At 52.2% G+C, this 14820-nt stretch overlaps 5 protein-coding genes and 1 non-coding gene across 6 annotated transcripts; 3 read left to right on the top strand and 3 right to left on the bottom strand.

Annotated features, from left to right (window-relative positions):
- Nucleotides 1-2164: 2164 nt before the first annotated feature.
- On the top strand, nucleotides 2165-3297 carry ASPACDRAFT_17764 (SMP-30/gluconolactonase/LRE family protein; the record flags this gene model as incomplete). Its single annotated transcript, XM_020197186.2, has 2 exons — nucleotides 2165-2886; nucleotides 3003-3297. Coding segments are annotated over 2 exons (1017 nt in total), but the record flags the coding sequence as incomplete, so codon positions are not given.
- Nucleotides 3298-3812: 515 nt separating this feature from the next.
- On the bottom strand, nucleotides 3813-5242 carry ASPACDRAFT_1874263 (pectate lyase family protein). The gene is made up of 3 exons (XM_020198031.1): nucleotides 4972-5242; nucleotides 4600-4912; nucleotides 3813-4534 (listed from the first exon to the last, which is right to left on the bottom strand). The coding sequence occupies exons 1-3, from the start codon at nucleotides 5074-5076 to the stop codon at nucleotides 3984-3986; spliced, it is 969 nt and encodes a 322-aa protein (XP_020053255.1). The 5' UTR covers nucleotides 5077-5242; the 3' UTR covers nucleotides 3813-3983.
- Nucleotides 5243-6526: 1284 nt separating this feature from the next.
- On the bottom strand, nucleotides 6527-7723 carry ASPACDRAFT_1890753 (uncharacterized protein; the record flags this gene model as incomplete). Its single annotated transcript, XM_020198589.1, has 5 exons — nucleotides 7546-7723; nucleotides 7278-7337; nucleotides 7003-7031; nucleotides 6785-6852; nucleotides 6527-6719 (listed from the first exon to the last, which is right to left on the bottom strand). Exons 1-5 carry the CDS (start codon nucleotides 7670-7672, stop codon nucleotides 6527-6529), a joined length of 477 nt encoding a protein of 158 aa, XP_020053254.1. The 5' UTR covers nucleotides 7673-7723.
- A 776-nt stretch (nucleotides 7724-8499) lies between these two features.
- ASPACDRAFT_1890752 (uncharacterized protein) lies at nucleotides 8500-10751 on the top strand. The gene is made up of 5 exons (XM_020198588.1): nucleotides 8500-9107; nucleotides 9174-9282; nucleotides 9342-9457; nucleotides 9520-9762; nucleotides 9823-10751. The coding sequence occupies exons 1-5, from the start codon at nucleotides 8999-9001 to the stop codon at nucleotides 10659-10661; spliced, it is 1416 nt and encodes a 471-aa protein (XP_020053253.1). The 5' UTR covers nucleotides 8500-8998; the 3' UTR covers nucleotides 10662-10751.
- A 1133-nt stretch (nucleotides 10752-11884) lies between these two features.
- ASPACDRAFT_t263 lies at nucleotides 11885-11957 on the top strand. The gene has a single exon. It is a non-coding gene; the product is annotated as a tRNA-Lys (tRNA).
- Nucleotides 11958-12449: 492 nt separating this feature from the next.
- ASPACDRAFT_46439 (uncharacterized protein) lies at nucleotides 12450-13582 on the bottom strand (the record flags this gene model as incomplete). Its single annotated transcript, XM_020201781.1, has 4 exons — nucleotides 12450-12760; nucleotides 12829-12891; nucleotides 12942-12958; nucleotides 13029-13582. The coding sequence occupies 4 exons, from the start codon at nucleotides 13580-13582 to the stop codon at nucleotides 12450-12452; spliced, it is 945 nt and encodes a 314-aa protein (XP_020053252.1).
- Nucleotides 13583-14820: the final 1238 nt, after the last annotated feature.

Genomic DNA, 14820 nt, shown 5'->3' with positions numbered 1-14820 from the left:
TAGCGGCAAGGACCGTTCGCCGTTCGCCGTTCGCACCAACTCCCAGAACCGGGACCAGGGACTTCTTATCCCCTGCAGGGGTGTTAGAATAATAACCAGATCCTCTAACTAACCATTGAATCAAGCTCCCAAAACCCCCTTAACAACACCTCAAACACTTTTCCCTCGCAAAAAAACAACCGCAAAGCGCACCTTCCCCTATCCACTGTCCAGTGTCCATGTCGGCATTACCAGACCCGAATCCACAACGCCACTCCCCACTAAAAGCTGACAGGGGGGAGGGGGGAGCACGCTAAGCGACACTTAACACTTCGCACTAGACCAGGATCCCAATCCTGGCTCTTCGGTACGTACAGTACCTTTTCATTTTAGTCCGCCCTGGGTTTACATCACATGAGAACGAGCTACCGTTGTGCTGCACCCAAGGAAAGTAATTTCCAGGAACCCAGGCTGGGCCACGCATCCCACGGTTTGGGGTGGGGAGATAGCTCGCGTGGAGGGGGCAGGGCTTGTATGCGCTAGCTTGGCTGACTGCTGGCTGGGACACTGGCGTAATGCTTGTATCACCTGGCGAGCAAAGGGGTGGGACTGGGCCAGTGTGCGAGAGACTCCGCTCCGCTGGTTGCGGGTGGGTGTATTCCGTTGGTGGTGGGCGTTGGCTGGTTATGAGGCTAGGTAGAGGTAACATGACGGGTGAACTTTTGGTTTTGTTCGGCAGTACGTACATAGGCTAGACGGTCGGGACTTGGGCTCTAGGCCATGAGAAGAGGTGCTGTGAGCTTCTTTCGGGGCGGTATTTGGCTCACTATCTCCTTTTCACTCATTTTTTGGCTGGTATTGTCAATAGCAATGGGAGCGGGGAGGTGCACATTTCTTTGCGTTGCATTTGTTTTTTCTCTTTTTTTGGAATGATATTATTATCCACAGCCCAGCCGTTATTCCCTATCGCGCGGTCGGATGGAGATGTCTTGCATTGTGGATCAAAGTTTCCCCCCTGTGTGATCTGATAAGATCGGAGGCGGTCGACAAACCTACCTTTGGAATTATGCAAGACCATGAAATAAGGCGGCCTACAGTCACAGTGTGGGCGTAGGCAATGAAGAGTGGGGAGCTCTCGAGTTCAGCAGTTGCTATCCCCACTCGGGAAACATACCGACCATTTGCCCTATGCAGTTTTTCTTTTTTACTACCCTGAAAGATAGAGGTATAGGGATGGTTATCTGGTGAAGTATTATCCCGATCCACAAACACAGCACACAACCAAATGAGCTAGACAGAGTGTCTAACAGGACTTAAATTACACAGCATGGCTGAGTATTCTTCTGTCTTGCCACCATGCTTCGATTCAGTATATGTACTGACCAGAGATGCTGGTGTGTTACGAACATGTTTTCTTGGATTTCGGTATTCCGTGTGTAAATCGTGATTTATGAAACATGAATGTTGTATGAAGATTCACTATAGTTGGTGAATATAGAGTATGTGTTTACAAACTAATGGTCTACAGAAAGTGTTAGAACCAGATGTGCGAAGCTTCAAGTATGACAGCAATGCTTGATCTAGCTAGTGAAACAGCTAACTCGATCTGGTTCTGCAGTAGGGAGTGCAATGGGGGCCGGAACTGGTTATCGTTCTCGGAATAGGTTTCCGAGCTACCCCAGATATCCCTCCATGTCAGCCGATAACATTCAACTCCGCTGTGCCTCTGTGATTACTCAAGACGAAAGTAGTGAGACAAGGAGATCAACACTTGTAGGGTAGAAGTCTTTACAGCGGTTTTCCCAAGTCCATCTTGTACGCCAACAATTCCGCACCGGGGAAATCTCGGTGAGACCACCCGCCATGGATCGGCGATCCTCCCCCAAAGTGGCCGCAGGTCAGATATGCATCCCAACCCTAATCAATCTTGACCCGTAACGGGGGTCCAAAGCGGCCCGAAATAGGCAATGCAGGACAACGCGGGCAGTGGCCCCGGTGGTAGTGGTGCAGTACTGGCGCATAGCCTTGTCCACCGCAACGCGCCCCTTACATCATGCCTCAACCACATGGACTGCCTCCAAACGATAAATAAAGCAAGGGCAACCGCACCACCATTCATACTCCTGCATCCGCAACCACCACCAAAATGACCACCACCGCACTCACCCCCACCTGGACACCAGCAACGTCCCTCCCCCCAGCCTTCGAAGTCCACAACCCGGACTTCCTCAAGCTAACCGGCCTGCACCCCACCCTCAGCATCCTCACCACAAACAACAACACGACCACCCCCTTCGCCCACGAAGCCCCAATCTACATCTCCCAACCACGAACCCTCTATATGACCAGCAACATCCTCACCGACCCGCACACCAACACCAGCACAATCCAAATCTCGAAGCTCACCCTCGACGGCCCCCGACCCCTCACCGCCCAACTCATCACGCCCACCCCGGCCATCCCCAACCCCAACGGCGGCCACGCTTTCAACGACAACAACGAAATCCTCTTCTGCGGCCAAGGGGACGGGGACCCCACCCACCCGGCAGGCCTCTACACCCTCGCCCTAACCAACAACCACTACACCAGCAGCCCCTTCCTCACCAGTTTCTATTCCAGACCGTTCAACTCCCCCAACGACGTAGCCATCCACCCCGCCGACGGGAGTATCTATTTCACCGACCCGGATTACGCCTACATCCAGGGTCTACGGGGTGCGGGGGCCCCCCAGCTCCCGAACCAGGTGTACCGCTACGACCCCGCCACAAAAGCGGTCCGCGTGGTCGCGGATGGGTTCGACAAGCCGAATGGGATCTGCTTTGCGCCCGGGGGCGGCACGGTGTACGTTACTGATACCGGGGCGGCGCGGGGGGATGGGACGGTGGATTTGACGCGGGCGGCGACTATGTATGTTTTCCCCTGCTTCTGCCTTACAGATATCTTGATCGTTAGCTGTGGAGGGGGCTGTGGTGTTGCGGAGATCCGCATAAGACTGGGGTGGAACGCTAACTATGCTGGCGTAGATACGCTTTCGATATCACGGCGATCAACGGGGAGCCGTTCCTGGTGAACCGGCGGGTGTTTGCGATGGCGGATAAGGGCGTGCCCGATGGGATCAAGGTTGATCGTGCCGGAAATGTGTATGCGGGGTGTGGGGATGGGGTGAATGTTTGGTCGGCGGGCGGGGTGTTGTTGGGGAAGATTAGGGTGGAGGGAGGGGTGGCGAATTTTGTGTTTGGGGAGGCTGGGGAGATGTTTTTGATGGGGGAGACGAGGGTTTGGGTTGTGAGGTTGGATGGGAGGGTTAGGGGGGCTTAGGGGAGTTGGTTTGGGGTGGGTTGACTGAGTGTGTAAAGGAGATTTGGGTAATCGGTGTTAGATGGTGTCTGGAGGGAAGGAAGGAGTTGTGCTGGTTCGGGATTTGAAGGGAGTGGGTACTTTGCTATACCCATTAACATACAAATACTATGTGGTCTACCCTGGTGGACTCATCTCACTAATGCAGGGGGTGCAGTCTATGGATATTCACCTATGGGATGTGTCTCCCGTCATGACAGGTCACTCGGCTGCCATGTTGCAGCGGTACCTGAAACACACCTCATTTAACAGTACCCCGACATCTTCACAACCGCATACCTACAACTCAGGACCTCAATTGCCGAAGATTAAACGAACTATGCGGGACAGCTGGTCCGAGCGGTGTGCCAGTGGGGCCCGAACGAGCCCTTGGCGAAGGCCATGGCAGTTTCACATTGTCCGGACCGGGCATTCTTGGCGCCAGCGATGACGACTACGTCTGCCCATCTACACGAGAGAACGAGGAATCAAGGATCACCAAAACCAACTCAATTGGATATAAGAAAAGAATTCCGAGAAATCAGAACCCATTAAGAACTGAAACGAATGACAAAGCACCACCACCACCACCATTCGCTACCCCCTCATTTACCCCCTCATCCGGCAAAGCGAAGCTAAGCTAAGCTAAGCAAGCTAAGCAAACAAGCTTAGAAGGTAAGAGTCTGTCCGGCCGTGCCCACAACAGCACTCTTAACCTTGCTCGAGCCGAGCAGAGTGTAGCTGTATGGCACGGAGGTCAACGTGCCCTCGTCGGCGGCGTTCTCGCCATCGCCGAAGTCGTTGTCGTTGGCGACGGCGTAGCCGCTGTCGGTCGAGTAGAGGGGCTTCTTGGAGCCGCTGAAGACGTTGGACTCGACCAGCAGCTGGGCGCCGTCACGGGTGTTGATGCCGTCGCTGACATCGAGGTAGTAGCTGTTGTAGATGTGGCCGGTGCCGAAGCGGAAGGAGGGGCCGCGCGAGTTGATGTTGTACCAGTAGTTGTTGGCGTAGGTCACGGTCAGGTGGCCGGTGTCCTCATCGGCGTTGCTGTCCGAGTGGCCGACCAGCGAGGCCTTCCAGTGGTCATGGAGGAAGGTGTTAGAGATGGTCACGTAGTCGGAAGCGTGGGTGACGTCGATCAGACCGTCGTAGTAGTCCTTGTCGTGGTCGCGGTCGGAGGAGACGTCGCAGTGGTCGATCCAGACGTTGTTGGAGTATTCTGCAGATAGCAGTCAGCTTCGAGGACTTATTTATCTGAGGGGGAGTGATGAGGTAGGCACGTACGAACACCGATGGCATCGCCGTTGTCGGCCAACACCTTCTTCACGCCCAGGTTGCGGATGATCACGTTCTCCTTCTTCTTGACCAGCAGGCCGAACCCTTCCAGGATGGCGTTGGCATCCTTGCCGATGATCGAGGTGTTGCTGCCCACCTTGACCTGGTCGGCCGTCTTGCTGATCGTGCCGCTGACATAGACCACCTTCTTGTCGTCGCTGCTGACGGCTGAGGTGAAGGCCGCGTACGAGGAGACGGTCGTCGTGGTTCCGCCGGATCCACCGGTGGTGCCGCCGTTCAGGCTGGCGTAGCCGAAAGCACTCTTTACGGGGGAGTAGCTAGGTTAGTGTGGCACACGTTGAAGGAGGAAAAGGAACATACGTCGCTGACAGTAGCACGCTTAGCGTGGGTGGTGGCAGTAGGAGCAGCCAGGACCTGTCCAGACAGGAGGCCGGCCACTGCAACGATCCACTTGAGGTTGGTCATTGTGTAGAATGGAAGGAGAGCAAAAGACTATAGTTGGAATAAAGAGAAAGAAGGGAAGAGAAGGTGAGAAGGTGAGTTGGTTGATGAATTGCCAGGACAGCTGGGATGGAAGACAATATCTTTATAGCTTGATGGATCAGTGCTGGTGGTGCCATGTTCACCTTCCAAGCGCCCTCATTAAACGAGTATACATCATCAGGAGGTCGACCCAAGACTTGGCTGGACCCCCTTTGCCATAGGTGGAAGGACTATCTTCTCTAGAGCATTGACTAAGGCGTTCAAGCTCTTGCATGGCAACTGTGGGTAGTGACCCCGCCAAGCTTGTCGGTCGGCGTTCTTGCTGAGACGGAGGCGACACCGCTTCATCTAGGGTTTTGCGGAAGAAGCGGAGTTTCGACACATGCCAAGCACAATGCGCGCATATCCGGGGGTTAGCTGGCAAGCAGTTCCAGCAGAACTTCCACAAATGGAGTAGGAGGGCGTTTCAGACGGGGTTGCCAAGAGCGCGGATGTTTGACTCCATCGTGGCTGTGCTGCGCTGCTTGTCGGCTCGTCTTGGCACGGCCAGTACCACTGGGGGTTCAAGACACCTTCACGGATGCTATATCTGACGCCTTTAATGTACTTGGATTACTTGGATGCTGTGTCGAGGCCCTGTCTGGGACTGTCGATTTACCCAGCCGATGCATATCGAGGGTATTCGTCTTGCTTGGCGCAGACCTCCTGACGATTGCTCGCAGAATTATCCTAAGGGCATGCTAGCAGTTGAAATTAGCACCGCATTCCGTGCTCTACAGCACACATGGTCTGCGACCTGGTCCGAGGTTGACGGCTCTTTGGCGGAAAATTGAATGCTTCAAGTCTTCTTATGTTGTTGGCGGTGTCGATCTCCGTGTTGTGGCGGGATGGGATGGAGAAATGCAGTAGTACCTACACCCACATCAGATACCTTGTCGGAGAATTGGACTGTGCAAGTCCTGTCTATATCTTTGTGATTTCTAAGCATCCTCTTACAAGTCAATGTTAGCGCCCAGCAACCAAGCACCTGTAAATGATCTAGGACCGCCGAGCTTCTCACCTTGATCATTGTGAACTTGTGCTATGGAGAGAAGAGTGTCGAAATTAGAGCAGGGTCATGCATGATCGGGTGGCCATGTTCGCTCCACATGCTTTCGACTGACGGATGAGGATTAGTATCTTGTTTGGGAGACTTGACCAGTCCACAGTACAGCATGCAAGCGTTGGACTCGATGCGAGACGTCGGTACGGAAAGCACCTTGCGCCAGAAGAGTCGTGGGGAAAAGCTTTTCCATTTCTCTTTTTATTTCTTCTTCTTCTGTGCCATCTCGTTCTCATTGTGATGAGTCGCGAGGAAAGTGGGGCACACTATCTTTGAGACAGAGCTCATTCACCTCATGAAGCGTCACTACCAGTCCATCTCCTTTGCCACTTAGGGCGTGTCCCGTTCAAACCCCGCTAAGTTGAGCAAGAAAAGATGTAGTCTCGTTGGCAGAAGACGCAACTCCTGCTCTTCCAGATCCTCATCCTCCCTCCCATAATAGCTAGGCTCTTCGCAGATTCTCAGTGTCACCCCATAAATTCGCGGACCCGTCACAAGCTCGATGAATACCCAGAAGTCCCGCCTCCAGTACAACAGCATCGAGCACCCTCAAGCCCTCAACTGGAGCAAACAACAGCTTTGACATACTTTCGCAGAGCAGACATCTCCACATGATGGAGAATACCGCCGGATCCGTCCTCCTGCAAATCCACACCCTATAGATCTGCACCTCGTCCAGGAGCAACTCATTAGACTTCAGCATATGACAATCATAACCATCGGCCGGCGTTCCCAACGGAAAGATCCAGACGAAGATCTAGATATGACTGGGTTGGCCGTCGATATACTAAGGGAACAATAATTACAGAGATGCCGACTGCATCAGCGCCCTGATCTGTGACTAATAAGTTATAAGGGGTGAAATCTAAGTCTCAGAGTTGGGCTTTGTAAGGTCATGCTTTCTAAGTGCCACTAGTTGTAGAGTCACTATACTGGTGTAAGAAAGATAGTTCTTACTATGGTTAAATAATGTGTATGCTCGAAGAGAGACCCAACTTTGCTTTCAAGGTACTCTGCAGCTTTTAGTGATCTTCTACTTTTGTTATAACCTTGAATCTTGAATTCTTTCGGAGCACCATACCTTGGTCAGTAGTAGATGCTACATATATCAGAGCATAGAGACCCGAAATTTGCTGGGGTCCTAGAGTGTGGCATAGTATATAGCCTTTGTTGTCACATGACCGTTGGTCGGATACGACAGAAGAGTAGGATGTTGTAGCTTAACATATTGGTCGCTTTGATTGCCTTATGACTCAGGCAGAAATACTTGAACAAATGCAGGTCTTGGCATCACGGACTCTGGTAAAAGTCTAGTCACCGGAAGTGGAATAGTGCTCTCATGTACTCACCGCTTTCTCTGCTGAAGTTTTTCTGCCAAATCTTGGTCGGCTTCCAGACTAGCGTGCGCTGTGTGCGCATGGCCCATCTCAGTCCTTGCTTGTGCTTGGTGACTGACCATTCATCACAATTTGACATCTTGAGTTAGTGGCAAGAAATTGGAAACCGATCTTTGGTTTGTGTGCCCTGATTCATTGGCGCGAGGCAAGAACGAAAATCCTCGTTTAGGAAAATCAAGTGCATGTGCTCAGTGCTGTTTTGAGCTGTACCATTGCCACAGAGCATTGGGAGGATCTTGTGCAAGTGAACCTAAGAGCTTGCTTATGTAGCTGACAGCAAAGGTATATGCCTGTTCAAACAGTCTTTAAGTTGAGCTTCGAGTGAGCTGGTCAGTGGGTATCACAAATGGAGCCCGGAGCTGCCGACCGCTGCTGTGGGGGTGATGATTTATCCACCATCAAGACTCCATTCAAAGTTAAGTCGGACTTTCCTTCAACACAGTGAGAGCTACATGATCGAATTCAAATTTGCCAGCCTTGATAGGCTGTACAAACGTATTGTATCTGATGATGAGGTAGGTTGCACGGCGGTAGCCCTAGCCGTTGCTAATTTACGGTCTATGTAGCTACTTGGTCGAAGGATCGCAGGATTCGAGAATCACGCAAGCCACTGGATGTAAACATGATCAATACGAGGCCTCCCAAACATGAACATCCGAGTTGACAAAGAATTCGCAAAGCTTAGCATGGGTTGCCCATCATCGCCAAATGACGCCATCAGCAGCACACGTGGTGTGCGAATTCCCATAAGCCAGTGGAACCCCTGCCAACCCCTCCAGGAACACACTTCGCAACCTTAATTTGTAGCGTCAACCACAAGGCTGTCAACTTAATCTCGCCCATCCATACCAACTGACCAACTGACCAACTGACCAAATTCCTTCACAATCAATTTGCAACCATCAGATAATGACACCACTTTGTCTACGGCCGCTCCGATTATGTAAAGGTCATGGCAGGGTAACATTGGCTGCCTCTTCCCAATCCAGATTCGGCCATCTCCGAGCACACTGCAGGTGCTCAATCTTCCTTCTTCCATCGGTCGCCTTTCTGACTTCCTGGAATCCTTCCTTGCCACTGCCCAGCGCGCCTGCTTAGCTTGCTGAAATTTTTTTTCTTTCTCTCACTCTCATATCCTCATCATAGGTGGTTCGCATCTGAGTTTGCCTCCATCGTGCTCCGCCCATCAGCAAGCTAAAGAGGAACGCATGTTCCTGGTTGGCTATCTGGGGTCTTATCGCGAACATCGGTTGCGCTATCACGCCATAGCACCCCAATCAACCCGCCCACCACTAGTGCTGCGTCTAGAACATCTTGATTGTTTAAAACCCTGCAGCCTCCGCGGAAATACGAGTCCCTCATACTTCGTTGCTCAATCGCGCACTTTGACAACAACTCTTTCGCGATGATCCACGACGAGAAGAAGGAGCCGGTGCAGCAGCCCGCCGATGTCGACGAGTTCGATTCCGATGGATACAGTTCGGCGGAGATCTTGAATGCGCTCAAGAATGAGGGTAGGCTAAGATGGCTGTCCTAAGGGCGATGATTATGGCTAATTTTCGGTTGTGCGCGTTCCACAGACAACCAACATGAGATCCAGCTCCGGACTATGTCGTGGCAGAAGGGAGCGTGGCTGCTGTGCGGAGAGCAGGTTTGTCTGGCTATCATGTCGCAATCCTGGTCGCTCTCGTGAGTTAAGCCGATCTGTGATTGTGTGTTATGGGTACTAATGGCTGTTGGGTTTCCAGAGTTCTAGGGTGGGTGCCAGGGATTATCACCATGTTACTTTCCGGGATCCTGTTCTGGATCACTTCAACGACCATGCACAAGTTCATCATGAAACATCCGCAGATCCAAAATATTTGTAAGGAGCTCTGGTGGATGGTTCTTGCGACTCGAGATCGAGGCTAACGATTGCATGGGCAGGCGACTTCGGGTATTATGCATTTGGCAAGAGTCGGATCGCCTACGCATTTGCCGGGTTCATGCTGATGGCGAACAACATCCTCCTGATCGGCTTCCACATCTTGACCGGGGCGAAGATTCTCAACACCTTGTCGGACCACTCCCTCTGCACGGTGGTGTTCTCGGTGATCTGCACGATCATGGGCGTGGTGCTCTCCGTTCCTCGGACGCTGCACCATGTCTCTTTCATGTCCATGTTCTCCTGTGAGTTCTCGGGTGGAAAGCATTAGACTCCGCGTGTATGGTGCTAACCTACCTCCGTAGCGGCCTGTATGGCCATTGCCATACTTCTGTTCCTTATCTTTGCGGGGATTGAGACAGCGCCACTGTATGGGTACAACGGGAACTACCCCACCGACGGTCCCGTGCGCACCTACGCCTTTCCCCTTCCCGGCACGACCTGGGTCAACTGCATGAACGCAGTCCTCAACATCACCTTCCTCTGGGTGCCCCAGATTCTCTTCCCGAGCTTCATCGCCGAGATGGAGCGTCCGCAGGACTTCCCCAAGGCCCTCGCCGTCCTCACCGGGATCTCCGTCATTTTGTTCATCGTCCCCCCGGCCATCGGATTCCGCTACCTGGGTCAGTACGCCACCGCACCGGCGTTCGGTAGTCTGGGGACGGTCGCGTACAAGAAGGCCTCCTTTGGCTTCGTCATCGCGCCCACTCTCATCATCGCCGTCATCTACGCCAACGTCAGCGCCAAGTTCGTGTTCGGACATCTGATGGGTCGGTCGCGCCACGCGCACAGCAACACGGTCATCGGCTGGGGGGTGTGGCTGGGCCTGATGGCGGCGATCTGGATTCTGGGCTTCATTTTCTCGGAAGTCATCCCCAGCATGGGCGACTTCCTGTCTCTGCTAGGTGCAGCGTTTGACTCGTTCTTCGGATTCATCTTCTTTGCCGTGGCGTACTGGCAACTATACAAGGGCAAGCTGTTCGCCGGCGCTGGACGCAGCATCATGACGGTGATCCATGTGTTTATCATGGCGTGTGGGCTGTTTCTGTTGGGCCCGGGGCTGTATGCGGCCGTGGAGGCGATCATTGCGGATTATGCCGGGTCGGTTTCGCCGGCGTTCAGCTGCGCGAATCTGGCCTTGTGATGTGTGATGATTACGTTTTTGTTTGTTGATTACTTTTTTACTTCGCTTCTTTGTGAATATGATGAACAGGAACATTAATCTGTACATTTGATGGTTCAAGTATGACGTTCTACTTGGTAAATATAGGTCTAGTTGGGGGGTCTGGGCATGGAGCACTGTATGCGGGTGACTTAGCGTGCACTTCCAGCAGGTCCGACTAGCTGCCATCTTTCGTGATTATGCTGTATGGTTCGACTTCGGATCCTACCACTTCCTGCCGGCGGCTCTGGCACTGTGTGAACTCCAGCCTCCAGCTGTCTACTTTTTTTTATCATGTTCGTCACCCTCTGAGGTCATTTTCCCTATTACTTTTTTCTTCTCTCCCCTCCTTCTTCCATCATTTCATCTGCACATAGTCTGCTGACTTTCTATCTTCTCATCCTGCAAACAAACTGACCCTTTCCACTTCCGATTTCGATTGATCTAACCCCACACCTTTTCTTGGCGGTGTTGATTACTCGTTTGATGCTCCGCTTATCTTTGAAACAGGGATTCTTGCCTCCTGCATAGCAATCCGCCCGATTCTGCTTGCGTCCCATTCTACGACCACCCCGTCTGCCTATATGCCCACCCTGAGCACAGTTATGTCGGTCCGCAGAACACCATGCACATCAGCGCCGACTCCTGTTGTGGACGAGGCGACCAGTCGGCCGGAATGCCTGCGCTGCGACCTTTCGCCTGGATTATCGGGCATCAATACATCCCGAGAGGATATCCGCCTTGGCACTCGGCTCCTCCACCGTCGCTTCGGTGAGCGTCGGCAATGATGTGTACATACAAGAGGGTCAATCGATGCCAACCATCGTCATATGTGTTGAGAGTCGTTGAAGTGGCTTGTAGTGTAGTGATTGGTCTGTGCTGCGGTATGATAATGCACGTATGTAGGTGCGTTGCTGAGGACTGCTGACCAGATTCGTTCTGACGCGCAAATCACCCCCGCAAATATATACAACCACCACACCGATCCATATTTTGCTACACAGCCACAGATTTCGGAATGCGTTGATTTCTAGAAGCACATGCTAGCTCAGCCTCGGGGGTAAGACTAGCTTTGTCCACCGCAAACTCTGTATTTACCTCAAACTGACTGTCAGGTGTGCAAGCGATGATGCAGTAATTCTATTATAGAGTAGGGTTTGTGAGGGAATATGTTCGCAAGCATGGCACAGCTCTTCAACCAACCAGCCCGGCTAGCTCAATCGGCAGAGCGTGAGACTCTTAATCTCAAGGTTGCGGGTTCAACCCCCGCGTTGGGCTTTCACTTTTGTTTTGTTGGGGGGCGTGCTGGCTCGGTAAGAGTGGGGCGCGTGCATGCCTGTATGCTTGCATGTTTGGTCTAGATGCGACTGGGTGGGTCTCCCGATGCAATGGCCGGGGTCTCTTATTTTGCATTCCTCGGAGGCTTGAGCTATGGATTATTCATATATGTAGGATCCTGTTATGCGCTCTCCTGTGGGGCAGGTGATTAAAAGTCGGATACTACTGTGAACAGGTAAATAGATGGTGAGAACAAGGGAGATTAACAACACGCACAAAGTACCCAGTTTGTCGACAAATTGTGATTCACAAGCGCTAGTACATGAGTTACTCAACTCGCATTGTTTTTTTAGTACGTATCTACGTATGTACCATCGCGTGTTCTTCCAAATCCATCTATCCAGAATATTATTTATATATATCTTGAAATAAAAATTGATTATGATACTATAAATCCCTGAACCCTACATATAGCCCTCCAAACAACCCGTCCTAAGCAAGCAAACCCGGCCGAACCGCCGACGGATCCTCGAACAGCCCATCCCACTCCGGATGATCCTCATCCAGATGCAGCAGCAGCCTCCACCAATCCGTCCGCCACGACAGACACAACATACAGATCAAAAACTCCGTGGCATGGTCGACCTCCAGATGCTGGACCAGCGGGACCAGACTCTCGAAATCCCCGGCGCAGAGCGGGCAGAACCGTGGCCGGCGTTGTCGGATGACCGGCGGCTGCGCCTGCGGTCGGGGCAGCGGTCTGTACCGCTGCTGCAGCGATTGCAGGAGCAGTCCCAGTTGCACTGGGGTTGTGGGCGGAGTCAGTGAGGCATATGAAGCTGGTGGAACAAACGAAGCCGCTGGGGCAGACGAAGCTGCTGGGGCAAGACGAAGCATACGAAGTAGACACCGTGGATGACCGTCGGCGCTTGAGCTGCCCAGGTACGGGGTTAGTTTTGGCGGTGATACCGATACCGCCCCTACCAGCATTAGCGTGAGTACTACCGCTATCGCGTTAGCAGTGCTGGCGCCGCCACTACTACTACTACTACTACTACTACTACTACTTACGGCGCAACCCTCACACGAATGCCCTGCATCGGCCGCCCGTTCATGCGCCTGATGATGGTGTGCGCGGTAGTTCGGCCACGCGCTGAAGTGCAGATCGCGGACCGCGACGTCCCATCCCGTGCGGTGGAGAAGTAGGTGCACACGTAGAGTCCTGCGGGGGTGCGGTCGTAGTGGTAGGGGGTGGTGATGAAGGGTCGGGGGGCTGCAGACGCTGTGGGAGCCGAGGGGGTGGGGGATTGGCCCCCCTCGATACCGCAGGTTGGGCACCTGTAGAGCGCTACTGGCGCGGAGGACGTACCTCCTGCCGAGGAGGAGGGTTGATGGCTCCGCTGCAGCAGCAGCGCGTAGAGACAGGGCCGGTGGTACATGGCTCTACATGTCCCGCAGAAGTATAGTTCGTGGCTTAGTAGGGCTTGGTCGCTCAGGATGCAGACCGCACACCAGGTGGGTGCTGGGCTGGGGATGGGTCGAAAGGAGACCACTTTCTGCTGATATGAGGGCCCCGACTGCGGGAAACCCGCTGAGTCGCGTTTATGTGGTACGGTGATCGGCATTGCTCAGTCCTTGGCCTTGGATTGTTTCCTAGAGGATCTACCCTTGAGACATGATATAGTAGGGAGTGAGCAGGACAAAGAAGACGGTATGATATTCGATCACTCTTTATATAGGGTAGCTATTGAAGAAGAATCTTTATTAGACAAAGGCATTGTAGGTTGCGTCTAGGGGAGATATTCAGCAACGTCCCTGTGTAAACCCACTGGTAATGATGTTTGTGCTGTATAACTCTGGTTGGTTTTTGTACTTGATGATGGAGTAACAGATTCCGAGGTAAGTGGTGTACTTGTTTGTTAAGGAAAAGGTAGTGTCATCCGCTTTGCGCAAACGTAAAGGCGAATGTCGAGGTTAAACTGCATGAAGGAGATCAGGATCTTGACTTCCAAAAAAAAATCGGCGCTAAGACCTCGAGACCGGTTTAATGAATCCAGAGTCATAAGCTTTCATCAGAGCGGCTGCAGAGGATGTTGAGCTTGGTGGTTATGGTAGCTCATCGACGCTGCCGCTCTTATGACTTATTGTAGGGCTGCGGAGGTCACCTGTCAAAGAGATATCTTATCCGTCAAAATCAGTCCCACGATATTGGTGAACGACAGAAACCAGGCGGACAGGAACAAATGATATCAAGGACACGCATCTTCAACAGAAGCCTATGCAGTTATCTCAAAGAAAACAGAAAAAATCAAAAACTTAGAACAGATGAAGTGTGATCAATGGTGGCTACAAAACACCTATGGCCAACTTGCTTCAACCAATTGACCTTCCCTACTTTCTTAGTATGTCTCACTCAAAGACGCGAGGTTTTGCAGACGCCATCTGAGCGTCTCAACCAATGATGAAAGTCAAGAATTGCACTTTGCGAAAAACCCCTCACCCTGGTAGTTGGCGAGGACGTCGACATAAATCATGACGCCACAGAACGTGAGGTTTTTGTCCTTCGTCTGGACGTGAACGACTCGGATTTTGTCTTGGGCTTGCAGAGAAGTCATCTCTGCTCACGAGAATTGTTATTAGCCAAGGTGAACAGGGATCAAAGGCACATACAAAAAAGGTTAAACAAACGCCCTGTGCCACCTTGGCGACTCTACCTTCGATATTTTCTATGTCTTCCAGCGTTCGTTTGCATAAGATGATCTTGCGCTACTTCTTCTGGTTCATTCCTTCATGTTGCTTGCTCATTTTGCGCAAGTAACTTTGATTTTACATGAAGTACCCGGTATCTATCGACATAGATACC

The sequence above is a fragment of the Aspergillus aculeatus genome (genome assembly GCF_001890905.1).
Source record: "Aspergillus aculeatus ATCC 16872 unplaced genomic scaffold ASPACscaffold_15, whole genome shotgun sequence".
NCBI lineage: Eukaryota > Fungi > Ascomycota > Eurotiomycetes > Eurotiales > Aspergillaceae > Aspergillus > Aspergillus aculeatus.
This window is presented reverse-complemented; position numbering and strand designations above follow the sequence as displayed.